Consider the following 25,066-nt stretch of genomic DNA (forward strand, 5'->3'; position numbering starts at 1 on the left):
TTAAATCCACTGCTCCCGGTTTCTGGTAGCTTGTAAGCATAGCTTAACTCTGAAAATGATTGTCGCAGCCTACTGACCTGTGGCCCTGTAGCAATACCTCTGTTCAAGGCATGATTTAAGTTCAAGAGTTTATTTGAATCACTTTCCTTATGCACGTAGCTGGTAAAGGCAGCTATGGCTTTGCAAAACCACAGCGAATAATTATCTCTAATTTGTCTGGGCTGGATTTGGCTGAATTTTCCCTGTGCAATCTGCAGAAGAAACGTCAGCTTATGGCACTCCCAGGCAGGACGTGCTGCTGTGTGTCACAAGGGACCTTCATCCAAGCTAAAGCCACCCCACAAAGGAGTAGGAACATAAAAGCTGTTTGCTTTCGTAGCCATAACATTTAAAGAAACAAAAAAACAGAAGAGGATGACCAAAATGTCTCCTTAATGTTCTGCTTAGCACCCACAATGTTAGAGCCACCATTTTAATGTAGTGGGACACCCGAGTTCAGCTTTACATCACCTCAATTTAAAAATAATAGAAGCAAAAATAATATAAGTATTAAGGTTAAGAGACTGAAGTTTTACAAAACTGAGCTGAGAGTGCAACACCATAATTTTCTGATACTAAAAAACTGTGTTTTAGAAACATTTCTATTGTAATGAATCTTAAAGAGTGCTTTTATACACAGGTAGATCTATTTGGAGAAAAAAAGATCTATGTAGTGTGCTGAAAAAATAGCTTCTGTTCTCTCCAAGGACAGACACACTATCTGCTCTGGAATATACCTGCAGCAAATCTGCACAAACACAAACTCAAGTAATCCAGTCAATAAATAATTTAATGAGATTACAGTTCTGCAAGAAAACATGACAGCACCCCTTCCCAGCCTCCAGCCTCACCCTGCAGGCATGGCAGGAAAATGCACACAAGCCAAACAAACCACAGCTGCACCAAAAGGCCACTGGAATGCACAGGTCTTCACAGAAGATATTGCTTCAGGCCCAGAAACTTGCACATTAATACTTGCCTCTGTGTGAAAAAACATGCGGCACCTGCCATCAGTCTCCCAGTTATACTTCAGCCAGATCATGCTCCAGGGACCATGCATTTGGGCGAGGGGGAGAGCCCAGACCCACATGTACCAAAACATCAAAACATGGGGATAGTGAAATGAAGAGGAAGGCTGCAGCAAAGCTCTCTGCTGCAAGTCCTGAAGATGACGCTCATGAAATGGAGGCAGCTGTCAGAATGGAAGTCGCTTCAACTGCTCGTATGTGATAAAAAACTGAAAGGAACGTCAAGGAATTGGGCCAAACACCTAAGGCAGCTGCACCTGGCCTCCCAACATGACCAGGCTGTGCCTGGCAGGGTAAGGCAAGGCAGGGAGAGCATCAGCACAGTACAGCTGAAGACCAATGTGGGGATGTCTCTCCTCCAGACAGCATAAACTGATCCACACAGGTAGAAGAGAGCACTGTGGGACAAGAGCTACCAGGAGAGGTAAGAGACAGACCCAGAAATAGGCCCAGGCTTGCCTAGACCACTGAGAAAGCGAGGTGGCTCTAGCCCCAGACTGGGTCTTCTTTAAAATAAATTATGTGCACAGTTTCAGAGGCCAAGAAGGATCTAGTACAGCAACGCAGCAGTGCTGGTTCTGCAGAGCAGGTCAGCACCTGTCTCAGTGCAGCAGAACATTCCCCAGGCTTCCAACAGGAGCCAATCCAGAAATCGCAGCACCTCCAGGAGCTCAGGCCAAAGGGAAAGTCTCAAATGAAGCACTTGAGAGCACTCACTTTACAGCAGACCACCCATGCTGCTGCACTGGAAGTCCCTGCACCGGCCACCTACGGAGTTGTTAGAAGCAGCAGTCACAATCAGTGGCATTGTTTGGCACTTGAGCCATCAGCAGCCACATCACAGCATATGGCTGTCCAAGCAGCACAGGGAGTCTGCTTTGGGCTGCCACAGGCAAGACAAAGGGGTGCCCCATCAGCGTGTTGGCTCTGCTCTTTGCTTTACAGTTTGGTTTTCCCCTGCCTGTCCATACCCACGACTCTCCAGCAGCACACTGAAGGATACAATGATGTTCCAGGGACCAAGCCGAAGCCAGTTGGGCCAGAAACCTTTATAGAGTGCAAAGAAGCCCTCACTCTTCCACGTCTGTGAGGAGAGAAGAGACATATCAATTGTGAGACACACCAGGCCCACGCTCTGCCCATCTCCCTAATGCCACACGTGATATAATGGGACCTTTAGCACTGCTGCAGTAAGCAGGCTGACCGGCAGAGATGCAGTTAAGTTGCATGAAGTGTGACTTACAATATATGAACCTAATCAAACTGCATCACTGACAAAGTTTTGTCCCAGGAGGTTGGTAGGATGCTCAAGCTGATGGTGACCTCAAGGGAGTGACTCTAGGCCCTGCTCTGGCTTGTCTGAAACATGCACTGACAAGCACGTTCTGTCACTGTAGAATCTAAATGCTCTTATCAGTGGCGTATGGTGCTGGAATCTGGCCAGCCTCCTAAAGCCAGGGATTTGTCCACCTCTCTCACCTCCTTACCTTCACAAGGCCATCCAGAGTGCCCTTATAGAGCTCCGTACTGCCCACTATTGCCCGCTGGTTCATCATCCGTGTCCGCACTACGTCCACAGGGTTGGAGGCAATGGCCCCAGCCAGTCCACATGTAAAACTGGAGCTACGCATACACGAAAACAGGAGAGAGGAACAGCTCTGAACATGGCCATTCTGGCTCGGACAGGCCTTGACATAAGCACAGGAGAGTATCTTTTGCTGAGCTTTATGAAAGGCATTTAGCATAAGCATTAGCTGCACTACCTGTTCCCACCCAGAAAACAGGCAGAGGCAGGAACCATCCACCTCAGGACCCCAGAGAGCTAGGGGAAGGAAAACGCTCAGCTTTTTCAAATTAAGACCCTCATCAGAGCCCACTGCTGGATCTCTGTAGGTGCTGTCAAGGTGACACAGACCTGAAGGCAGCCTCTTAGAAGCGCACATCCTTCCCACCAGAGCAAACATTTCTTTGGGGCAGGGAAGGAGGGAGGAACACAAAAGGCAGCAAAAGGGAGCATGCAGCTGCCAGTCTCCTCCCTCCACGTATGGTCTAGTGCTTGTCACCTTCAGCCCACCACAGGCAAACCCAACAGAAGCACCCCAGCTCCTCCAGTTAAAGTGTCTGTCAGAAGAATAGGAAAATGTAGGTGAAAAAAGACTTTGGGAGGTCTCTAACCTAACCCCTGCTCAAAGCAGGCTGACTTAAAAACCTGGTCAGATTGCTCAGGGTCTTGTTAGCTTTGCAAGTCTTGATTCATCTCACAAAGCTCTTACAGCAATGGCTGCAAGCAAACAGTGTCTGTACAGGTGAGGACCTAGGACCAGAGCAGCTCTTTCAATTGATTGCTACAGCTAGTCACACGCCTGGAGCTCCTGCCTTGTTCATACCAGGGCACAGACATGGACAAACAGCATTTCTGGTCATAAGTGAGCTGAAATCAAGCTGACATTTCATGTCACCGAAGGATTTCTGCCAGGCTCCTTCTCCAGAAAGGTCTCCCTGGGTATATTTGCTGGTCATTCTGAGCTGCTCCAGTCAATGTAGCAGATCCCTCAGAAGTACCAAGCCTATTCTCTGCAGCTCCCGAGTGCTTGCTCTGTAAACAGGTCTCACCCCAAATCCCACCTTGCTACACACACCCCTGCCAAGCCTGGAGGGTGCAGCAGCTGTAGCAGATACTCACACGAAGTGGGCAAAGATGGTGTCACCCATCAGGCCTGACAGAATTAAGTGCTTCTTGGTGATGTCGTAGACTGGCAGCTCCACCCCCACCACGATGGCAGCTCTCTGAGCTGTTGGGACAACACCCTGCAGAGCACAAACATCAGCTGCTAGTGCAAGCTGCTGCCTGGGGATTGCTGGTGTAATATATGCCCACAGCTTCCTCTTAGGGGCCTTTCGCTGACAATCTACCTTATATCCTCCTTGTCCTGTCTCGCAGCTGCAGCTTTTCAGGTAGACCAGCTCCCCATCTCCCAACTTGACTCCAAATCTAAGGAAGATTCCTCCACCTTGGCAGCGTTACTCCAGCTAGATTAATTACATGCTGCTGCTCTCCCCCCAGCCACTAGCACACAGGAATCAGGTTATAATCCACTCATCTTCCCCCACTGAATAGTACCCACTAATGTCAATATCAGAAAAGACTGCACGACGAGAACAGCAGCTGTTTGGGACTGGCCCTTCAGCGTGGCTGAATTATGAGCCAGCACACCAGGATAGCCAGCTTTCTCACCGCACAGAACCAAAGCAATTGTAAGAAGTCAAAGTACCTTTTCAGCCTTGTGGCTCCTGCCATCCCCGTCCCACCGTGCTACTGACAGTACCTGACAGTCTCCTCCGGGGTTCCTGCCTAACATAATCCTGGCACAGCCAGCTCAGACATCCCCCCAAGGTGAGTGCTAGAACTGGTGAGCACAAATGTCTTTCCCTCAACACGGTGGAAGACCGGAGGGACGAGACAGTGGTTGTCCCAGACCAGAGAGCAGTAAGGCTAGCTTGATCACTGGAACCCATCTCTAGACTGATCTTTCTCTGCACCATGTCCTGCCTGCAGCACACATCAGCAAAATAGGTTTAATTTCTTTTCTAGTCTCTCTTCCCCTCTGGTGTGTCTTTGCCTAGAGAGCAGAAATAATCTCAAAGTAAATATTGTGTCAACACTGGCAGTTGATTGATGACTCCCCCCCGTCCCACACAGGACACTAACAGCTATCTTTCTGTAAAAGATTTCAGTGACCTTAAGAAGGAGAAATTGGACTGTTGCTTAGAAAAGAACATTGGGATTCTGTAGCTCCCATACCCGAGCTTGCGACTCAGCAGACTGCTGGTTAACTGAATGTATGGAAGACTTGTGACCTTGTGACAGAAGGACACAAGTTCTCTAACAAAAGCCAAAGAACCACTGCTAAAATCCATCCAAATGGTAAAGCTTGCACATGGCTTAACTCTTCAAGCCCAAGAGCCTTACACCACTAGCCTCCCCAACACCCACCACTCTGTCCTACTCTTTGCATGCTCAGAGGGCAAGTTTCAAGGGGTCTAACATGGGGCAGGTGGAGACACAGGGCAAACCTGTCCCTTTGGACCTTCAGAAAGTTACTGTATGTCCTTAGTGTTGCCCAGGTTACTTGGAAGAGTTCCTCTTCCCCCACGTGAGGAGGTGCTCAGCCACTCATATTCAGAGGTAGGTAAACTCCCCTGCTCACTCTGTGTGCGATGTCACCTCCAACTGACTCCAAGATACATCAGGCTGAGCGTCCTTCCTAAGGCAGGCCACTGAGAGGATCCAGCCCCAGACACTCGTCCGTTCAAGGCACACACATGTATCTGAAACTTTACACACACCAGCTTCAGTCCTGGAAACCAGGTCTGCCTGGCTCAGTGCTGATGCCACCATAGCACAGACTCCATCTCCACCACAGACATGCTTCTGTTTGTCCAATAACCAGAAGCGGAACTTTGCTACTACCCTTGGTTGACAGTTCTCTTCCAGAGCTGCACCTGGGTGTGGCAAATGAGTTGAGGAAACCATTAGTTCTGCTACTAGTGGGGGGGTTCCAGCAACTGGTGCTTACCCTCCAGAGGCCTCGGGTACCCTCTTGTTGGTAGATGTCTATGAAGCTGCCAATCATGCCACCCTGGAATAAACTGCCTTGAGCCTGCATTCGAATCTGAAAGAAATGTGAGAGTCAGAGGGACGACATCAGTGCCAGGGCGGCAGAGATGCCAGCTCAGTGGACCTCTTGATAGAAAGAGCAACTCAGAGCAGACACTGCTATCCGTATGCCCTCTCCCTGCAAACTGTGTGGCAAATGATGATGCCAGGCAAGGAGCAGGGACAGCAACAGGGCGGAAGCACAGTACTAAACCCAGAAAAGACAACAGAAGTGATGGGCAAGACCTTCCCACTCTGACAGCAGTCTGAGAGGGTTAACTACAGAAGGAGAAGCAAGGGAAGGTTCTCCACACTCTCTTTGCTCAGAGCAGAGCTCCCTTGACCCCAGTAAGCCTGCAGCAGGGAATGGAGGGGACCAGGTGATCCCCACTGGGCTCTGGTCACTCCGCATAGCAGGTAGGACTCAGCAGCAGTATCAGCAAAGCACAGCACCGTGACTAAAAGGAGGTCTGAAGAATAGCTGGTAGCACCCCACTCACATTTCCCAGTTAAGGTAACACAGCCTCCACCCCCTGCCATAACAGATTTCATGATCTTTAAGAGCTGCATTTTAAAAAATCTGTTTATTGCTCTGGGCTTCTACTCCCACTCATAAAAACCTCAAATCAGCAGAACTGATGCCAGCAGTGGCTGAGAGAGCACCTCACTGCAGCGGGGAGAGAGGCATCTTCACTGGAAAGCAGCAGCTTCTACATGTCAAATCACAGCCAGCCAGGAGCTGTTTCTGGCCAGAGATGCTTCTTACCTTCAGCACATCTGTTGGATTGGCAAGTGCCGAGGAGATCACCCCTGAAACCACTCCACAGATTACATTGATTAGCAACGTTTCATCTGCAACCAAGAAAAGAAAGTCAGATCCTAAAGATCTAAAGAGAAGGTGCATGGGTTATACTAAACAAGCGAGAAGCTCTGGGAAGAGTAGAGAAGCTCGGTTTGCAAATCACATGGTGAAGCGGCATGGGCAGAGGCTGGCCAGCTACCATTAGCTCATGGCAGATCTGTCCCCACACCTGCCAGAGACAGAAAGCCATAGCTGAAACACTCAGCAACACATTCTCAGGGAGAAGCGGGTCTTACTGGTGAGTCTAGCTGATCAGACAAGGAAAAGACTGTGATACGTGAAAATTTTGAACAATTATCTGAGATTTCAGTGTCCAGTGATACATTTCTCATGATGGAGACAAGCTAAGATAAAGGGAGACAACCCGACAGTTTTCAAGGCAACATGATACCAATTTGTTTTGATCTGGAGCCCCAGCTGGCTGCACTCAGAATATGCAGCCACTTTGAGAAAACTGAGAATACGCAACCCAGGCAGAGAAAGTTAGACGCAATTAGTTCCAGGGAGCAGGCGGAATAATCCAAGGCTTCCAGACCCAGTATTAGGGTGATGGTTATGTTGGGAAAAGGCACAGCCCTTTGCTGGTACTGACCACAGCACTTCCCAGAGGAGACCAGGCCACTGGCTGCCCCAGGCCTGTAGGGAAACAAACATTCAGACAATGGTACTCACAACTGGAAACACTGCAACAGCAAGTGAGGAGAGACATGCTGCCCAGCGTACATGCACAGCACCATGCACAGGGAGAGGTGTTAGTAGAGAACAGAGCAGGCCCTGGAAGGAAGCTCTAGTGTGCTGCACTCCCCAGTCCTCTCGCTGGTCTGCTGACCGGCCCACCCATCTCACTCTCCCAGGCTGGAACGGCGTTGCAACATTTACTCATGTCACACCAGGGTTTAAAACCACACGTGTAGATCTTGATGCTCCTTCAGTGAACACGTACCAGACTTCTGCTGCTCCATTCTCTAAGCAAGAGCCGCAGAGGCCCTCACCACCAGAGGTGCACAGGTCAAGAGCGTTGATGGTATCCCATCTCTGTGGTTAGAGCCAAAGCTAAAAAGCTGGACAGTACAATTCCTGTCCAGCCATGCTGAGTTCAGGCACAATGACTCAAAGGCTCCAGCACAAAGACAAGACAGACTCGCTACTGAAGCTTTCAATCTATGTAACACATCTAATGTACAGATGGGATGTGATATCTTCCCTGAGGCTAACCAGAAAAGAGAGCCAAGCTCAGGGCAGCGACACCTTATTTTTTTTCCTCTGAGGCTGCAAAACAGAGATAACAGTTGGGGAAAGAAAGACCTGGCTAGCAGGGGAAGGTGTCTGGCTACGGACTGTGGGCAGTGCCAGGCACAGTGGGAGTCACATCTGTATCGAAACCCAGCCTTGTTACTGTACAAGCAAAACCATGGTGTGACGCAACAAGAACTCCTGTTTCTGCGGTAATCTATAGCTGGGAAGGACAGAGAAAAGAATGAGCAGAACGGCACAGCACAGAGAACATGAGATTTCACACTGCACCTCTGGTGAGACAAGAGGTGCCTGCGCTGACACATTTACTGGCACTGACCTTCCATGCGATCTACAAAGAGCCGCTTCAAGCTCTGGTAAATGCCAATCTTTATGGTGCCGTAAGACGCTTGCCTCAGCAACGCGGGGGCAATCCTGAGAGGGGGAACAAATGAAACTGTTGAGCCCCGCCAGCACGGCAGCCCCCCTTGCAGGCCCGGCACAGATCCCTCCTCATCACCCCCCGGTCCGCAGGGGACAGCTCGGTCAGGCGCTCAGGACAACCACCCCGAGCAGCACCTCGGGATGCCCCCCACGCCCCCTCAGCGCGGGGGGCTGGCACCCACGCAGCCCTTGGCCTTGCCGCGCAAGTCCTCGCCCCCCCCTCGGGAAAGCCGGGAGTCTCCGGGCTGCGTGGCAGAACGGCCGCCCCGGCCCCCTCCCTCCCTGCGGGGCCCAGGGCCGGCCGGGGCCGGGGCCGGGGCGGGCCCGGCGCTTACCCCGAGTAGAGGGCGCGGCCGCCCTCCTCACGGCAGATGCGGAAGAGCGCGTGGAACATGCCGCGGTAGCGGACCTCGCGGAAGCGCGCATCGGCGCTCTGGCCCTGCACCTGCAGGCGCGTCTTGGTGAGGTCCACGGGGAAGGTGCCTGCGGGGAGAGCGGCCGTCAGCGCCCCGCCGGGCCCGCCCCGCCGCCCCGTGCCCCCCGCCGCCTCACCGAACTCGGCCACGATGGAGGCGAGCCCGCCGTACACGAAGGGTTTCCAGTTCAGCGCGGACATGGCATGGCGGAGCGGGGCCGGCGCGCCCCGGGCCGGACACCTGCCTCGCCGCCGTGCGCCGACCCGGAACCGGAACCGCAGCGCCGGCGCCCCCTGGTGGCGCGCACCGCCCCCCCGCCGGTATACCCCGCCGCACGGCCGCCGGGCGCTGCCACCCCGGGGGTAGCGGCAGCAGTGCGGGCACTGGGCTCCGCGCCTGCGGACGACGGGGTCGGGACCCGGCCCCAGGGCAGCCCCCGCAGCCCCCCGCCAGCCTCCAGGGGCTGCTCCCCACGGCCCCGGGGGCAAGTCCCCCTCCGCCCCCTCGAGAAAGCGACATCGACTCCCCCCCCCGACCACCATCAGTCCTTGCAGCAACCCCATCTGGCTAAAAACCACCCGCCACCCCGGCCGCCACGCAGCCCCCTTTCCTCACCAACCCCCCGCCGTGGTTTTCGGGTCAAACCAGCCCGAACGAAGCGTTTGGGGAACCACGCGCCATCTGCCATCACCGAGAGGTGGAAACACCATGCCCAGGGCACGCTGCTAAACAGGTAACTTTTTATTAAGAAGCATTTAAAAAAATCCACAACAAACAAAAACGAGTAAATCACCCTGACACGGCAGCACAGCTCACCAGGTCCATCGCAGAAGCCAGGAGACATGCTGGGATTGACTCAAGACCCAAAGGTGGGAGGCCAACAAGGCACTCGCCGGTATCTCCCTGCAGTGCAAGAGCGGAACACCCCCACCATGACTGATGGGACAGGGTGGTTTTGGGAAGGAGACGTCCTGCCGCTCCCAGCTTCAAGCCACAGCAGTGTCCCAGCAACCCTGCGAGCCCAACACTGCATGGAGGCAACAAAACTCACACCCTGGTGCACAGCATGGGCAGTGAGGACAGCCCCATCCAAGGATGGAACAAGAAATCCCACGGAAGCTGCAGGAGGCGAACAGTCCAGCCATGGTGCCCACCAAGAGGCACAGGGATGCTCCAAGTGGGATTCTGGGCAGGCTTGGGGCCTCTCCCGGCCCCCAAGAGTACTCAGCAGCGGCTGGAGCCTCTCACAGAGCCCCGCTCCCTGTGCTTGGGATGGGGCTCTCTGGCACTGCGCTCCCAGGATCTGCCTCCTTCGGGACACTCTTCTCGCCAGCTGCTGTGCCCCCCGCCCTTCCTACCAGCCTCCTCTCTCTTCTCCCTCTCTTCCCACAAACCACTTTGTCCCCTCTGGTTCTGGCAGCTCTTTTCCCCTCTTCTCTCAGAAGGCCTCTGGTGCCTCCGCTCTTCATCTTCTCGCTGCATCTTGCTCACAGGCTTTCTCTCAGAGCCCTTCCAGGGCTGCTGGCTCCCACTGGCGTAGCGATCATAGGCAGGGTCCTCCTTCTCCTTCTTAATCTTGATTCTGGGATGTGCCTCCTCTGCGGACACCACCCTCTTCACAGCCTGTGAGCTCTGCTTGCGCTGCTCCTGTCTGCTTTTCTCCTTATCTGAAATACAAGGTTTGTCTTTTGGGATGGACAGTCCTGCAAGCACCACCTCAGCTTGCCACCCTCCACCCAAGCCTCACAGCCTGTTTCCCCCCCTCAGAGAGATCCTATCTCGCTTCCAACCCTAACACTTTCCTCCTCCAGCTTCAGCCATTCATCTTTAACATTCACATCATCTTCCTCCCAGCCAGGCTGCCCTTGTGCACTTCAACACAGCCCCGAGTATTGAACACCTTCCTTTCATTCTCTTTCCTCAGTAACACCCACACAGTAAGAACATCGTGATCCATCCACCCTATGGAAATCCTCTTCTCCAGATCCAATGATTCTTTTCCCTCTTCACTCTGTTCCCTCTCTCATTTTTGTGCATCTCTTCAGCACTTTGGAGCAACAACTTATCCCCACCCTTAGTTTTGTTGCCAATTTTCTTTCCTCCAACCCTCCTCTCAAACCAGGACCCTAGCTGTACTGGCAGGCCCCACCACCCCATGCTAAGTACCCATCCATCCTGTGTCCTCCACGCACAGTGCCGAGCTCCTCTCAACAAAGCACAGTCAAGACAGGTCTCAAACCCCAATGGCACAAGGGCTCAGTTGTAGCTCCAAATACCTGCTGCTAATCCCCACTCGTCACAGGCAGAGCCCAGGCTGCAGGAGGGATGGTTGCTCTGCATGCCATGCAGTGAGCTCCAAGCTGATTTCAGAACAGACCCCCCCCACCCCACCTAACTGGCTCATCCTGGGATTTACAACCCATCTTGTCAGCAAGCCATAGTAAGCAGCTCCTACTGCAAGTCACTGCTTCTATCACCCTTTTGGCTCTGACTAGTGCAACTTTCCAAGATCTCTGCTACACAGGTGGAAAAAACCCTGTCTTCTTAAAAATCCATCAGTATAGCTGCACAGGCTGGTCCTTTAAACAGCACATTCCAAGACCACTTTGGATATATTTTACAGCTTTATGTTTTCTTCTGAAAGATGTAGAGCAACAAATCCTGCTGCATCCGCTGAGAACATGAGATATTCAGGCACTCAGATTGTTTATTTTATGCTGCACTTTTAGGTCTGCCTTTCACAGAATCATGCAGTTGGGGTTGGAAGGGACCTTTAAGGGTCACCTAGTCCAAGGCCCTACTGACCTCCTCTGCCTTTAGTTTCCAAAGAATCTCATCTAGACCAGCCTGGTTTACGTTCTATTCAATTTGCATAGGCCACATGATGGTCATTGCATCATCTACAGTGCTCTACTCCTCCAGCAGCATCATCCAGATTTTCAGACTAAGTGATACTTTTCCTAAGCCTTCCCTCTTCCCATTTACCCACAACACTGCTCCCCCCCTGCAGCCTGGCAGGCTTTTTTCCAGGAAAAGTGCTACTGTCTGCAAGATACAGCTCTTCAGAGGCTGGGGAAGGATATTCATGGATAAGGGCTAAACACAGGCACTCAGATACCCCCCAGGAGATCACAAAGTAAAGTCTGGTCAATAGGACTGTGGCTCTTTTCAAGAGCACACCTGTCCTTGGCACTCCCCTGAGCAAATGGCCCCTGCAAGGCAGAGGGCTCTGCGCAGACACTCCCACCTAGGATCAAGACTAGCAGGAACACACCTCACCTTTTTGCTTTTTTATGGGCACATCATCATCTTCCGACAAGGAATCGGATGACGTATGAGGTGGCGTTTTAACTCCACAACCCTTTGCATGCAGGGCTTTTGTCACATCATCCAAGTCATCGGACTCTTTGGGGGGGCGATAGTTGGCCACGTGGTCCACTCGAATCGTCCTTCCTTTGATCTACAAGAGGAGTCATGCTGTTATCAATGGCACACACCAACCTCCTGCAGGCTGCCAGCAGCCCACGCAATTGGGGCTCCCATTTGATGTGAGGCAGCACCTGGGGAGTCACAGCAGGCAGGACTTGCATCCCAGGCTGCTTCGCTCACCTTGATCCCATTGAAGTTATCAACTGCCAGAATGGTGCTCCTCTGGTCCTCATAGCACAGAAAGCAAAAGCCTTTGGACTTTCCAGTCTTCTTGTCCCGCACCAGGTTAATGTTGACAACCTCCCCGTACCTGCAACACACTCTTAGCACCCGAGGCAGCGGCAGGGGCACATCGGGCCGGGGGGCTGCGGTACTTACTGCGAAAACACACAGATGACATCCCCCTCCGTCAGCTCGTAGTGCAGCCCACCTGCGGGGAGAGGGTGAGGAGGGAAGGGGGCCCCGGCCCCGGCCAGGCCCAGGCCCAGGCCTGGCCACGGCCCCACCACCCCGCGCGCCGGCCCGGCCCGTACCGACGAAGATCCAGGCGCTGTCCTTGTACTCCGCGTGCCACGAGACCGCCTCCTGCACGCCCAGCTCCGCCTCCCGCGCGTTCAGCTCGTTGATCAGCTTCACCTTCGTCAGGGGGCTGAGGGCGAGGGCACCGTCAGCACCGGGAGGGCCGCGGCCGGACCCACCGGCCGGCCTCCCCTCCCTCCGCGTCCCTCAGACCTACTTCATAGCGGCGGGGCACGCTGCGCGTGCGCGCGGCTCCGCGCATGCGCGCCACGCTCCGCCCCTCCCCCCAGCCGAGCCGAGCCGAGCCGAGCCGAGCGTTCCGGACGGAGCCGAGCCGGGCCGAGCCGCGCAAAGCAACACCCAGAGCTGACTGGAGCCGCAGAGACTTTATTGGGGTGACCGTGACAGAGGCCGGCGGGAGCCCCGCTCAGCACGGGCAGGAGTTTTTACCGCTGGCGTTGTGCGTTGGCTCCAGCCTGCGGGCCTGGCCCGGCCACCCCTCCAGGTCCCGGCAGGGCAGTGACCGCTGGGCCTTCAGCCGGCAGGCCAGACACATGAAAATGGCATCTACGTTCTGGCTCTCCTTAGGGTCCTTGGCCGAGGTCTCAAATAAAAGCATGTTGTGAGCGTCAGCAAACTTCAGGGCCATGCTGGATGGCACTTGGATCAGGTCTTTCAAGTCACACTTATTCCCAACAAGCACCCTGGGGACAAGGGGGGGCACTGCGTGCCCGTTGCACTCCTCGATCCATGTCTTGAGGTTGGTGAAGGAGGTCATCTTTGTGACATCATAAACGAAGACGACAGCATGCACGTTGCGGTAGTAGTGCTCTACCATGCTCTTCCGAAACCTCTCCTGGCCAGCTGTGTCCCACACTTGCACCTAGGAAACAAGAAAGAAGGCTGCAGGAGCACCCACCCCGGGGCAGGGCCTGCTGCGTGAGGCGCGGGCTGGCTTCTCCAGTTCCCTGCAGGAAGATGCAGGGGGGCTTCTGGCTGCTCTGTCTCTGATAGCGGTGCCACTGCCCTCAGGCAGGGTGCAGGCAAGGTGAGCCTTGCAGAGAGAGGCAATCTCTTATTAGACAAACCTGGATCCACAGATGAGTTCCACAAGCTTTTGGGCCTAAACTGACAGTGCCCAAGGCTGTGTGTGGCAGTGCATGTGCCTGTGTGATGCAACCAAGCAAGCCCACCTTATCTAGCAAGAGAGATCATGTCAGCACTTTCATTCAGGGAGCACTGCTCCAGCTTCTCATCCTCATCCCAATGTACTTTAACCACCATCCCCACCACAGAAACAAAACACACAAAGCGCTTCTCATTTCACAAACATTCTTAAGCCAGATCAGGACATTTGTCCACCTAATCCTACACCATATGAGAGAGCCCTGACTATTACACAGTGGTATGTACAGAGAAGTCAGGGCAAAGAGAAGATGAGGAGGGGGAGGAACCCTTTGTGTGAGAGAGCAGCAGGAAGGCACAATGTTCTATGTGGCGATGGGTGAGAAGCCAAATGAGGGCTGGTGGGTGAAGATTAAAGAGCAGACCGGTATGGGTGATATTTTAGGGGGTGTCTGCTATAGGCCACCTGACCAGGAAGAACAAGCAGATGAGGCGCTCCATAGACAGAGAGGAGCAGCCTCACATTTGCAGGCCCTGGTCCTCATGGAGGACTTGAACAACCCTTACAGCTGCTGGAAGGACAATGCAGCAGGGCACAAGCAATCCAGGAGGTTCATGGAAAACACTGATGGCCACTTCCCAACCCAGGTGACAGAGGAGACAAGCTCCTGGCCTGGATGAGCAGACAGCGAGGTGGACTGGAAACTGGCTGAATGTCTGGGCCTAGAAAGTTGTGATCAGAGACAAAGTCTAGTTGAACACTGGTAACTAACTAGCAATGTACCCAAGGGGTCAATAGTGGAGCCAGTCCTGTTCAACACCTTCATTTGTGATCGGGATGGCAGGACAGACTGCACCCTCAGCAAGCGTTCCATGACACCACTCTGGGAGGAGCATGGCTAGGATGAGGGATGGTTGTGCTGCCATCCAGAGGAACCTCAACAGGCTGGAGAAATGCACTAACAGGAAAGTCATGAAGCTCAACACAGAAACGCCAAGTCCTGCCCCTGGGGAGGAACAACTCCAGGCACCAGTGTGTGCTGGGGACCACCCAGCTGGAAAGCAGCTTTGCAGAAAAAGGACTTGGGGGCCCTGATGGACACCAGGCTGAACACGAGCCAGCAGCATGCCCTTGCAGCAAGGGCGGTGAATGGTATCCTGGGCTGCATTAAACAAAGTATTGCCAGCAGGCCAAAGGAGGTGATGCATCCTCTTTATTCAGTGCTGGTGAGGCTGCACCTGGAGTGCTGTGTTCAGTTCTGGGCTTCCCGGTACAGAAGAGGCATGGACTGGAGAGAGTCTAGTGAAGGGCCACAAAAATGATGAAGGAACTGGAGTGTCTCTCGTATTGGTGAAAGACTGAGAGAGCTAGGACTATTGAGCCTGAAGAAGAGAAGGCTCGGGGTGGAGGGAAATCTTACCAATGTGTATAGATACCTGAAGGGAGACTACAAAGAGGATGGAGCCTGGCTCTTTTCAGTGGTGCCCAATGCCAAGACCAGAGGCCATGGGCACACACTGAAACACAGCAGGTTGCCTCCAAACATCAGGAAACACCTCTCACTGTGAGGACGACCAAGGACTGGCACAGGCTGCCCAGGGAGGCTGTGGAGCCTCCATCCTTAGAGATATTCAAAAGCCATCAAGCCATGGTCCTGGGCACTCAGCTCTGGATTGCCCTGCTTCAGCAGGGAGGCTGGAGCAACTTACTTCCAGAGGTGCCTTCCAACCCACACTTCACTGTTAGTCTGTGACTCTACAAGTTCTAGTGGCCCTTGTAGGTAACGTCTTGAAGCCTGGAACTGACAATTTCCAAACAAGTGTCTGAAGTTAATCCAAATCATCCTGTATCCCACAGAGACAGTGCCTGCCCCAGAGTCTTTCAGAGTGGAAAAAAATGCTGGCAAGGAAGAGCTGTTCCTCACTCATTTCCCTGCTGGTCTCTCCTGGGCTCTTCCACCTGAGCACAGCAGGAGAAGGAGGGCACTTCTCCCAGTGATCACCTCCCCTCCTGGATGTGTGGTCCCAGGAAAAGGCCAATTTGCTGCACTGCCTCCCACTCCTGCCTGCTGGAGCACAAATAATATCTAAAGGTAGCAAGCCTGGCAACCTTTTCAGACCAGTGGCAGTAAGACAGGCTTCATGCCAGCCTGCACAACAGCTTACAATAACATACCTGTGTGCTGTTGGATAGGGCTGGGGAAGGCGGCGGGGTGGTGGAGGGGTGAGTGTGTGTGTGTGTGTGGAGTTGAGCACCTCTCCTCTTACAGGAGAGAGAGAGAATAACGTTCATGGGCAGTTTAAAAGCACAACGGAAGTTCTTACCCATCAACAGTCGCTCTAATTCCATTATGATTAGTCCCTCAACTTTTGATCACCCATCTGTCAGCAAAATAACAATATTTGCTTCTTCTGGCAGTCAGTCTTGCATACAGATGGCTGTAAGTGCTGATCCACCTAACCGGGGAGGCCAAACTCAGTTGCAGACTGTCTCCCCAGGCCGCTTCCTACCAGCTGCTGTTGATCTGCAGATTTACTCTGACATATCAGCCAGCTCTTCATTTTGGGCTGATGCATTTCTTAGAGGTGTCATGCTGGCCTTTGCACAACAAATTCATCCTACTCTAGTTCTGCTGAAATAGCACCCTCCCAGTACTCGCTGACAGCATTTCTCAGCGTTAATATCACAGCTGCCAAGCCCGCTGCAACCAGCTCATGCAAGCTCCCAGCCTTCCAGTGCAGCCACTGCCAGCCTACCACCATCTGCTCCCCTGAAAATGCATTGGTTTCTGCATGCAGCTCCTTCGCCCAGCTCCCCTGCAGCTTTGCCTCTTACAGCCCAGCTCCTGAAGCTGGAGGCCACCCTGATGCTTTCAGGACCCGGTTATGTTGGGAGAGCAGGAAGACAGCAGCGTTTCACCCCAAACTATCGTTTCAGGCTACCTGCAGGCTCCAGCAAACCCCATAAATAGCGACAGTGCAGCAGCGACGGGTTAAGAAAGCGTCTCTGCAGCACGGGGACCAGAAGCCTCCCCCGGTTCCCCACCCTCGGCGTGAGCTGGAGACAGAAAAGCTGCCGAGAGGCGCTGGCAGGGGCTGGGGCTGGGGCAGGGGCAGGGGCAGGCTGCCTTGGCTACCCAGGCCCGCTGCGGGTGCTGCCGCGGCCCACCTTTATACGCTCCCCCTCGATCTCCACCGTCTTCTCGCGGAAGTCCACGCCGATGGTGGCCTCGGTCTTGTCGGGGAAGGTGCCCCCGCAGAAGCGGAAAGTCAGGCACGTCTTGCCCACGTTGGAGTCTCCGATCACGATGATCTTAAAGATGCGGGTCTGCACGTAGGGCTCCAGCGAGGAGTCGGGGCCCGGCGGCCGCCCGCCGCCGCCCGCCGCCATCCCGCGCCGCCGCCGCCCTCACCGCCTCATGGGGCCGCACCGCCCCGCGCCCCGGCACCGGCACCGGCACGGCCCCGCCCCGCGCCCCGGCACCGGCACGGCCCCGCCCCGCGGCACAACGCCACCTGCTGTCCCCGACGGGCCCTGGGCTGCGGGGACCCGCCGGGGCACGGGGGGGGGTGACACGGCCATGGGCTCGGCACCGCAGCCTGCGGGCACAGACTGGCCCCGCAGGCGGGCAGGGATCGGGCTCCTCCCGGGAGGGCCGAGGCCAGCCCGAGGGCGCTGGTGGGAGCAATGCGGGGCGGGACCCGGCACCGGGGGACACGAGCGCCCACACGCCCAAAGTCGGGCTCTGCCAGTGCGCTCGCTGCCACCGCGATGTGCGACTCCGGGGCCACTCTCGGGCTCCTGCCGTATGCCGTGGGGGCACGCCGGCGTGCAGAGCAGCCCCGTGCGGGCAGCGCGTGGGTACTCTGGCACCGATGGGGCTGCCCGCGCTGGCAGCGGGATGCGCAGCAGCTCCTGCTTCGAGATGAGTTGGGCCTCCACTCCCGGCTGCCCGGGGCTGCGATGGCGCTGCCGCCTGCTGCTGCCAGCACCAGACATGATGGGGAACAGGATGGGGTCTCTCTCTTGTCCCTGTCCCTCATGGGTGGAGCAGGGCAGCAGGTGCCTCTGCCTGCACTGGGAGCCAGCACCCACGGCACAAGGGCATGGTGGCCTGTAGTGTGAAACATGCACGCAGGCGGGAGGGGGTACCAGGGTAACACCACCCAGGGGAGGAGGATTACCCCCGCAGGAAGGGACTGAGGGGGCCGTCTTTCTTCTCGTGGGCAACCTCAAACAGTCCAGCCAGCATGCTGCCAGCACAGGATAGGCATCGAGGAGAACCAGAAGAGCAACACGAGGGAGAAGCGGCACATTCTGCCCTTCACTGTGTCTGCAGAACCTCACAGAGCTCCGAGGGGGCCCGTGCTGCTCCTGCTGCCCCTGGTGACACAGCCCCCCAAAACTGCCTCCTGATACAAGAGGACTCCTACAGTGCAGGCACTTGATAGGAACTGGAGCAGCCAAAAGCTGGGAAGGATTTACCAGAGGTCCCCACATAGTCACAACTGCCCCAGGGTACCAGGGCCCAGCTGCCTCCTTCCAGCAGCACTGAAATGAAACAAAGAGGATGCAATAAATCATGCAGCAGGTGGAAAAGCCTCATAAAGCTGAGTTTGGGCCTGAAACAGATCCTCCCTTCCCAGTTTTTGCTCGTCTGCAGGTCTACACAGCTGAGTGAGACCACCCATTCAACTGCTGAACCACCCTGGGTCACTGGAGCACCTCCAGCATAAAGAGCAGTCACACAGAAGGGATCCTCTCCAAGGCACACATAGACATCAGCTGGACTAAAGTTTTGGCCCACAAAGGAAGCTCACCTGATGGACCCGACAGATCCATTTGGACTGTCCCCCAAAGACGTTACCAGGAAACCATTTCTGACTGTCCCCAGCTACTTCTGGCCTGGCCAAAACCCCACGGGGCGAAGTTGAGACCAGGACAGCAGCTGCAGAACTGCTGCTCAGCCCTTTCTCTGTGGGATTAGGAACACTGAGAAGGCCCTTGAAAGAAAGACCCTGTCCTTCCTCAGGGGTGGTTTGATCCTACTGGAGACTCAGCCTTGAAGGGTAGGGAGGGATCGCAAGCAGGCAAGCTCGGGAGCTGCTGTCTCTGGAAGAGACTGCTAAGCAGACTGGCTGCCACATTCATGTTTAAAATGCTTTCAGTAGAGCACCTGACGCACTCCTTATATCAGAAAAGACAAGGTAAAGGGGCCAGGAAGGAAGGTAGGAGACAGGCAAGATGGCTCTCTATTACAGAGCTGCATGATAAATATTTGCCTCAGCCACTTTTTATATCCCGTAAAATACATCAGGGAAAAAAAGCAGCAATATTAAAATCCTAGGCTGTGTCTTCAGTTCATTCTGTTACCAGCTTAACTAATTAGGTGTTACCCAAGCTTTCCTAGCTCTTAGCCCCGCACATGCAACCAATCTGCCCCAGTGTGTATGTGTCCCACATCAGGCAGAGACCTACAATGGTCACCTAGGCAGGACAGCACAGCCCTGCCCAGTCCAGTCCAGTCTTCCACTCACTCACTTCATACTACTACTGAGAGATGGGAGGAACATGCTTTTAACAAAGACAACATTTTCTGGGAGTTCCCAGAGGCTTTTATTTACAGAAGCTGTTGTCAGAGACTACAGCTTCTTGGTTTCTATCTGCTGCTGTCTTGGCTTCTCTACTCTGTGAAATAAGATGCCGGTGTCAGGTCCAAGCTGTCTGCCTTCAAAGGGACATAGCTTCCCACTGTAGCGTGGCAGAAATGTCAAACTTGAGAGATCTCTCTCTTCTGGCTCAACACCCAGCCTGGAAAGCAACCTGTCTGCAGTGTGTGGGATCACGGGCTGGAGGAGAGTCCCATAGACACGCAGACATTCCAGCGTAATGTGGATGATGGTGTCAAGCCACAGCTGCTCTGCAGGGTCTTTTCGGTTGAGTTTCCAAGGCCTGTGTCTCTGGAAGAAACTGTTGGTCTGCCTTACACACAGGGCAATACATTCTAAAGCCTTGTAGATCTGGAAACCTTCAAAATAACTAGCCACCTGCAGAGGCAGGGAAGCCACAGATGCCACGAACTCATAGTCTTCAGCAGAAGCCCTGCCCATGCCTTTTGTCTCCCTGTAATCCAAGACATTTGGAAAACAAGACTGTGAGAAACAAGGGTAAGTGTTGCTGGGGTTAATGCTGAGGGCCGTTGACCGATTCAGAAGCCCCCCAAGTGCATCTGCCAGTTCTGAATTCACTAGCTTAACAACCTTCTCATCATAATAGTCACAATCCCGTTCAGGGACACCCTGCCTTAGCAGGAAGTACCTAAATCCATCTACTGTGTACTGTCTGATACAAGCAAAAGGATCAATCACGTTGCCCAGGCTTTTGGACATCTTCTGCCCATGGACAGTCCAGTGGGAGTGCACAAAGATTCGCTCAGGGGGAGCCAGCCCTGCTGCTATCAGCAGCGCTGGCCAGTAGACAGCGTGAAACTTGAGGATGTCCTTGCCCACAACATGGTGTGCAGCAGGCCACCACTCGCCGTGTGTCTCGGGGTAGCCCACCACGCTCAGATAGTTCACCAAGGCATCTACCCATACATAAATAGTTTGTGTTGAGTCACTGGGGACAGGGATACCCCACTGCAGCCGGCTTCTCTCACGAGAGACAGACAAGTCTGGCAAGTCCTCTTCCAGCCAGTGAAGCACGAGCTGGTAGAAAGGGTCAGGGGAAATGGTGCGTGGGTTATCCCGGAGCCAATTCCGCAATGGATCCTGGAACGCTGAGAGCCTGAACATATAATTCTCCTCTTTGGTCCAGTGCACCTGAGAAGGTAGGAGAGAAAAGAATTACAGCCCAAATGCTCTGCAAAGTTTTACAATCTGAATACAGCATTCTCAGCGTGGAGTTTGTCACATGCTCCCTCTGCATTTGGGTGTGCTCCCTGCCATGTGTAAAGCCCCCGGGATCTTTCTGTGACTAGCTGAAACTTCCTCTCCTCAGACACCACCTCACTGGGCTCCCCAGGACTCAGGCATTTGGGATGGCTCATCACTCTGCTTTTAAAGATGCTTATTCCCCAGGGAAAGCAATATCTTTCTACCTGCCAGATTTATCTTTCAGCAGGCAAGAATTAGGGAGACGAGAATACACCTTCGTAAGGATTTTTTTTGCAGTAATAGTAGAAAATAATAAAAAGACAAAATGATAATTGTTAATTACTGCCTTACTAACAATCCTGGTGCATGCCTTTGCTTTTCTTCTAGGTGCTGTGCTCCTCTTTTTCCTCTTTTGAAGCATCAGTGCATCTTAGTTACTAACTTTGGTAGCCTATAATCATGTTAATGTACTGGCAGCACTTCTCCCATACATTCAAATTCATTAAACAACACATTTAGCTACATTAATGAAAAATTTCTGCATAGATATGGTATAAGTGAGCTGTGTAAAGGCACTCAAGAGATCTATGGCTAGGTCAAGAATTCTTACCTTTTAAAGCTAAATAAGGCTCTAAGATAAGAAAGTTTAGGCTTTGGCATCACGCAGGAGAGTTTCAGTGTCTGACACTGAACCCAGTAACTTCTGACCGAGCCAGAAAGCACTTCACTCTCAACAAAAGCAGTAAAGAGCCTACCTCACCTCAAGCTGAGATGCCCTAAGGAATAGTTAGTCCTAATGGTACAACACTGCTTTACAATGTAGTTTAATTTATCTAATTTCAGTAGCAGCCAGTAGCAAATACCACCTTTGCTTACTTGATTAGAAGGTCACCCCAAAAGAAATACTCTTCTCTACACAAATCATAAACAAGTTAGACAAAAATGTTTTGGTCCCACCCCCTAAATTCTTTGTTTTTCTGTAACCTTTTTCAGTCTCTGGGTACCAGCTCTCAGGGTTCTGTCCCGTAGTAATGCTTCACACAGAGCCAGTGCCAGTGCCATGTCCTCCCTCCAACATGCCCTTTTACACAATCCAGTGATCCTTTTGGTAACAAGTCAGGACACAAAAGCCAACTCAAAGTGGGATCTGCAATTTTGTCCAAAACTCTGACCAAGTCTGGTGTTTAGCTCTGAAGAGCTCACGTTGCGTCATCTGCTCAGTGACAAGAGCTGGGCTACCTATCAGCTAGCCACCTGCAGGAAAGGTGGTTCACAAGTGAGTAGAAAACTCCTCAGTGGGAAGGGCAAAAGAGACTAGAAATAGGCTGTCTCCTGAGAGCTAGTAAGTTAGAACTTGGAGCATACAGACAGGTTGATAAAGGGCAGAGTAATTATAACAACCTGCAAACCCATTGTCTTCATTCAGGGCTTGCCTGTGAACAGTTACTGGAATATCTGCTCTGCAGAGAAATCTGTGAGCCATCTCTCCTGACCTTCAAACAGGCCTGACCTTAGGAGCCCAGCCTCCTACTCACAGCAGTTACCTGTGGGGTTAGAACAGGTTACTCAGGGATTTAGCCAGGCATGTCTTGAAAACCTCTAAGGATGCAGGACTGCAGAACCTCCCCAGGCAGCCTGTTCTGCTGCCTGGCTCTCATGGGAAAGAAGTTTCTCTGTAAATCCAGTCTAAGCCTCTCGAGTTTCAACTTAAGCCCATTTTCTCATCCTCCTGCCATGTACCATTAAAAGAACCTGGCTCCATCTCCTTGATGACCTCCTCGTAGCTATTGGGGAGCTTCTGCCACTAGGGCCTCCCAAAATTTTGTCTTCTCTATGGATGAAGAAGCCGGTTCCCTCAGCCTCTCCCCAAAAGGCAAGTGCTCCAGCATCCTAACCATCATGGTGGCCCTCCACTGAACTTCTTCCAGTTTCTAAACTGTTTCCTGTATTGCGGGCTGGAAAACTGGATGCAGAAACTAGACATGCTCATTAGAGTGCTGAGCAGAGGGGGACAATCACATCCCTTGAACAGGCATTGCTCCTGTTCATATAGCTCAGGATTATTCCGCTGGCTGGCTTTGCTGCCTCATGGTTCAGCTTCTTCACCAACCTCCCCAGGGCTTTCTCAGTATGCTCTGTGGACAGTTAGTTCCCAGCTCGTTTCCTCACTGGAAAGAGAATTCCTGCAGCGCCACATGCACCAACTGTCTCCTGGCTGGACCTGAGCAATGACTTCAACAAATACAGCTCCCCTTCCAGTGAATACAGAACAGTGCAGTTCCTGGTCCCGCAAAGGAGCATCTGCTCACTCTACAGGTAAACTAATCCACCTCTCCACACCAGAATGAATCCATAAAATGAGAGCAGCAAAGGTGGGGTGGGCCCTCCACCTCTCTCCAGCCCCACAGCCTGCTCACAGCAGGGCTGGCACCAGCCAAGGTGACTGGAGCTTTACCCAGCCAAGACTGGACACCCCAAGGCTGGGGCTCCCCCACATTGCTGGGGACCTGCTCCATGACTGCACCACCCTCCTGGGGGAAGAGCTTATCCTAATGCTCAGCCTGACTGCGCAGCACAGCTTGTGGCAGCATTACTTTGGTCTAGCACCTGGCACCCCCGACAAGCATAGGGCTTTGGGCTCTTTGTAACTGCCCTGTGCATAGGTGCAGTCTGCTATTAGCTTGTCCCTTCGCATCCTGTCTGCCAAATTAAACTGGTGCAGTTCCCTCTACCTCTTGTAGGCCTGCGCTCCATACCCTGACCACATTGGGGGTTTGCTCCTCTCTAGCTTCTCTGCACATTAAAGGACACAAAAGCACATAAGCAGAGTGAAGAAGGGAGATGATTTTCTACAAAACAGACTCTGATCTCTCTGGGTTCAAGGAAGTCCTGAAGAACATCATTTAAAGATGAGCTTTTCACCCCCAGGCTCTACTGGACACCAAAAACCAGACACTTGACAGAAGTACAGGTTTTATGGCATGTTGTAAGCTCCCCCTTTTCCTTCACAAAACCCTCAAGCAGTGTCTCAAGCAACCCAATTGTCTTTGGATGGAGATAAACACCTACCATCTCTTTCCACCACCCTGCAAGATTTTCTCTGTACCACGTATGCTACTGTTTCTCTTGGACAGTTTGCTATGCAGCTAAGGCAAGTAACTGTTCTCAGGTATATTTAACTTTGAAGCTTCACTTACTATTTTAGTTCTAAAGAATTATTTCTTTGCCTGGAAATTTCTCTTTCCCCTAAACCACATTAGCTGCTTTATCAAGAGACATTATTTGCCAACATACCCCCTTCTGCGTGAATCAATACTCCAACGCCCCAGCCCCATAGAAATATCACAAGAGCATAACCTCTGCTCAGCTCTGAGGCACAACTATCTGCAACTACTGGATTAAATCATGTAACTCCCAACACCTGACAGAAAATGCAGCAGTGGAGAGACTCTTGGTCAGGTACCACACTCCTGGTTGCACTGCTATTCAGTCATTGGGCTAGACCACAGGCAGACCATGTTATGGTGTTTTATGTAGGGCTGAAACCCATGCAGCAAGATTGATGAAAAGCATCCAGAGGCCAAACCGAATTGTCTCACCAAATAGGTCTGAAACTCCAGACACGCAACAACTACCTCAGTTTTATCTTTTATCCTTCTGCACAGCCAACTTATTTCATTATGGCTTTAAAACGCTGCTTCTAGGCCACCAGCCCATGGAACGCAGCAGCAGCTGAGCCCCTCCCATAGCACACGGCTGAACTGTGCATCTACCGGTTGGGGTTTTGGCACCTCTCCCTTGCATAGCCACATACCACTGTAAACACGGAAGAGACATTCTGTGAAATACTGGCGAGTCTCTGCTGAGATAACTACAAAAGGCTACAGGAAGCATTAAACCCCCCCAAATATGGCCAGACCAGAGTGACAGATGAGCGTGCAGTGCCTCCCACAAGCGTGGCTGCCCTTGACCGGGATGGTGCACATGCTGTTACCTGATGGCCGGTCTCCAAAGACACCCTGCACAGGCGTCCCTGGGCATCCCTGCGCTCAGCGAGCTGGCTCTCAGGCAGGAAGCACTCCTCGGGAGTGCAGTACCAGCCCTCGTAAGACCCTTTGTAGAGTGCCCCGCCATCCTGGAGGGCACCCCAGAAATGGCGCACTGCCTGCTGGTGGTGGGGCTCGCTCGTGCGGGTGAAGTCGGTGAAGGAGACGGCGGCCTGGGTCAAGGCCTGGCGGAAGAGGCCCGAGGCCCGCTCACAGAGCTCCGAGGGCGACGTTCCTGCCGCGGTCGCGGCCTGTTGGATCTTCATCCCGTGCTCATCGGTCCCTGAAACGGCAGAGAGGCCTGGGTGCCGCGGGGGCCGTGGCGGGGGGCGCGGGGCCTGCCCCCCCGCCCCCGCGGGGACACGGGCCTTGGGGACGACCTGGCGACACAG

The 25,066-nt window shown here is 53.4% G+C and overlaps 4 protein-coding genes across 5 annotated transcripts; all 4 read right to left on the minus strand.

Annotated features, from left to right (window-relative positions):
- Positions 1–811: 811 nt before the first annotated feature.
- SLC25A14 (solute carrier family 25 member 14) lies at positions 812–8,959 on the minus strand. Its single transcript, XM_056359896.1, has 9 exons — positions 8,816–8,959; positions 8,599–8,746; positions 8,160–8,254; positions 6,491–6,576; positions 5,645–5,740; positions 3,751–3,875; positions 2,555–2,690; positions 2,071–2,151; positions 812–1,276 (listed from the first exon to the last, which is right to left on the minus strand). Exons 1-9 carry the CDS (start codon positions 8,877–8,879, stop codon positions 1,235–1,237), a joined length of 873 nt encoding a protein of 290 aa, XP_056215871.1. The 5' UTR covers positions 8,880–8,959; the 3' UTR covers positions 812–1,234.
- A 446-nt stretch (positions 8,960–9,405) lies between these two features.
- Positions 9,406–12,937, minus strand: RBMX2 (RNA binding motif protein X-linked 2). 2 transcript variants are annotated; one of them, XM_056359357.1, is made up of 6 exons: positions 12,845–12,937; positions 12,642–12,757; positions 12,487–12,538; positions 12,289–12,418; positions 11,959–12,139; positions 9,406–10,346 (listed from the first exon to the last, which is right to left on the minus strand). In XM_056359357.1, the coding sequence occupies exons 1-6, from the start codon at positions 12,847–12,849 to the stop codon at positions 9,904–9,906; spliced, it is 927 nt and encodes a 308-aa protein (XP_056215332.1). In that variant the 5' UTR covers positions 12,850–12,937; the 3' UTR covers positions 9,406–9,903. The 2 variants fall into 2 exon arrangements, with proteins under 2 accessions (XP_056215332.1, XP_056215331.1); XM_056359356.1 differs by lacking the exon at positions 12,487–12,538 and having other exon boundaries at positions 12,289–12,485.
- A 61-nt stretch (positions 12,938–12,998) lies between these two features.
- Positions 12,999–17,255, minus strand: RAB33A (RAB33A, member RAS oncogene family). The gene is made up of 2 exons (XM_056359358.1): positions 16,922–17,255; positions 12,999–13,510 (listed from the first exon to the last, which is right to left on the minus strand). Exons 1-2 carry the CDS (start codon positions 17,141–17,143, stop codon positions 13,055–13,057), a joined length of 678 nt encoding a protein of 225 aa, XP_056215333.1. The 5' UTR covers positions 17,144–17,255; the 3' UTR covers positions 12,999–13,054.
- Positions 17,256–19,345: 2,090 nt separating this feature from the next.
- On the minus strand, positions 19,346–24,612 carry MARS2 (methionyl-tRNA synthetase 2, mitochondrial). Its single transcript, XM_056359354.1, has one exon. The coding sequence runs from the start codon at positions 20,545–20,547 to the stop codon at positions 19,396–19,398; it is 1,152 nt and encodes a 383-aa protein (XP_056215329.1). The 5' UTR covers positions 20,548–24,612; the 3' UTR covers positions 19,346–19,395.
- Between the last annotated feature and the right edge of the window lie 454 nt (positions 24,613–25,066).

This window comes from Falco biarmicus, chromosome 14 (genome assembly GCF_023638135.1).
Source record: "Falco biarmicus isolate bFalBia1 chromosome 14, bFalBia1.pri, whole genome shotgun sequence".
Lineage (NCBI taxonomy): Eukaryota > Metazoa > Chordata > Aves > Falconiformes > Falconidae > Falco > Falco biarmicus.

What these genes read in the sequence shown, in the direction of transcription:
- RAB33A (XM_056359358.1), bottom strand. Translation starts at nt 17,143, where the DNA reads ATGGCGGCGGGCGGCGGCGGGCGGCCGCCGGGCCCCGACTCCTCGCTG. An exon ending in TCGAGGGGGAGCGTATAAAG is followed by an intron (nt 13,511 to 16,921) that starts GTGGGCCGCGGC and finishes CTTGTTTCCTAG; the next exon opens with GTGCAAGTGTGGGACACAGC.
- RBMX2 (XM_056359356.1), bottom strand. An exon ending in CAGCGCCTGGATCTTCGTCG is followed by an intron (nt 12,486 to 12,641) that starts GTACGGGCCGGG and finishes GTGTTTTCGCAG; the next exon opens with TAAGTACCGCAGCCCCCCGG. An exon ending in GCCCATAAAAAAGCAAAAAG is followed by an intron (nt 10,347 to 11,958) that starts GTGAGGTGTGTT and finishes CTTGTATTTCAG; the next exon opens with ATAAGGAGAAAAGCAGACAG.
- SLC25A14 (XM_056359896.1), bottom strand. Translation starts at nt 8,879, where the DNA reads ATGTCCGCGCTGAACTGGAAACCCTTCGTGTACGGCGGGCTCGCCTCC. An exon ending in CTCTGGATGGCCTTGTGAAG is followed by an intron (nt 2,152 to 2,554) that starts GTAAGGAGGTGA and finishes CTCTCCTCACAG; the next exon opens with ACGTGGAAGAGTGAGGGCTT. An exon ending in TTGGTCCCTGGAACATCATT is followed by an intron (nt 1,277 to 2,070) that starts GTATCCTTCAGT and finishes CGTTCCTTTCAG; the next exon opens with TTTTTTATCACATACGAGCA.
- MARS2 (XM_056359354.1), bottom strand. Translation starts at nt 20,547, where the DNA reads ATGTTCAGGCTCTCAGCGTTCCAGGATCCATTGCGGAATTGGCTCCGG.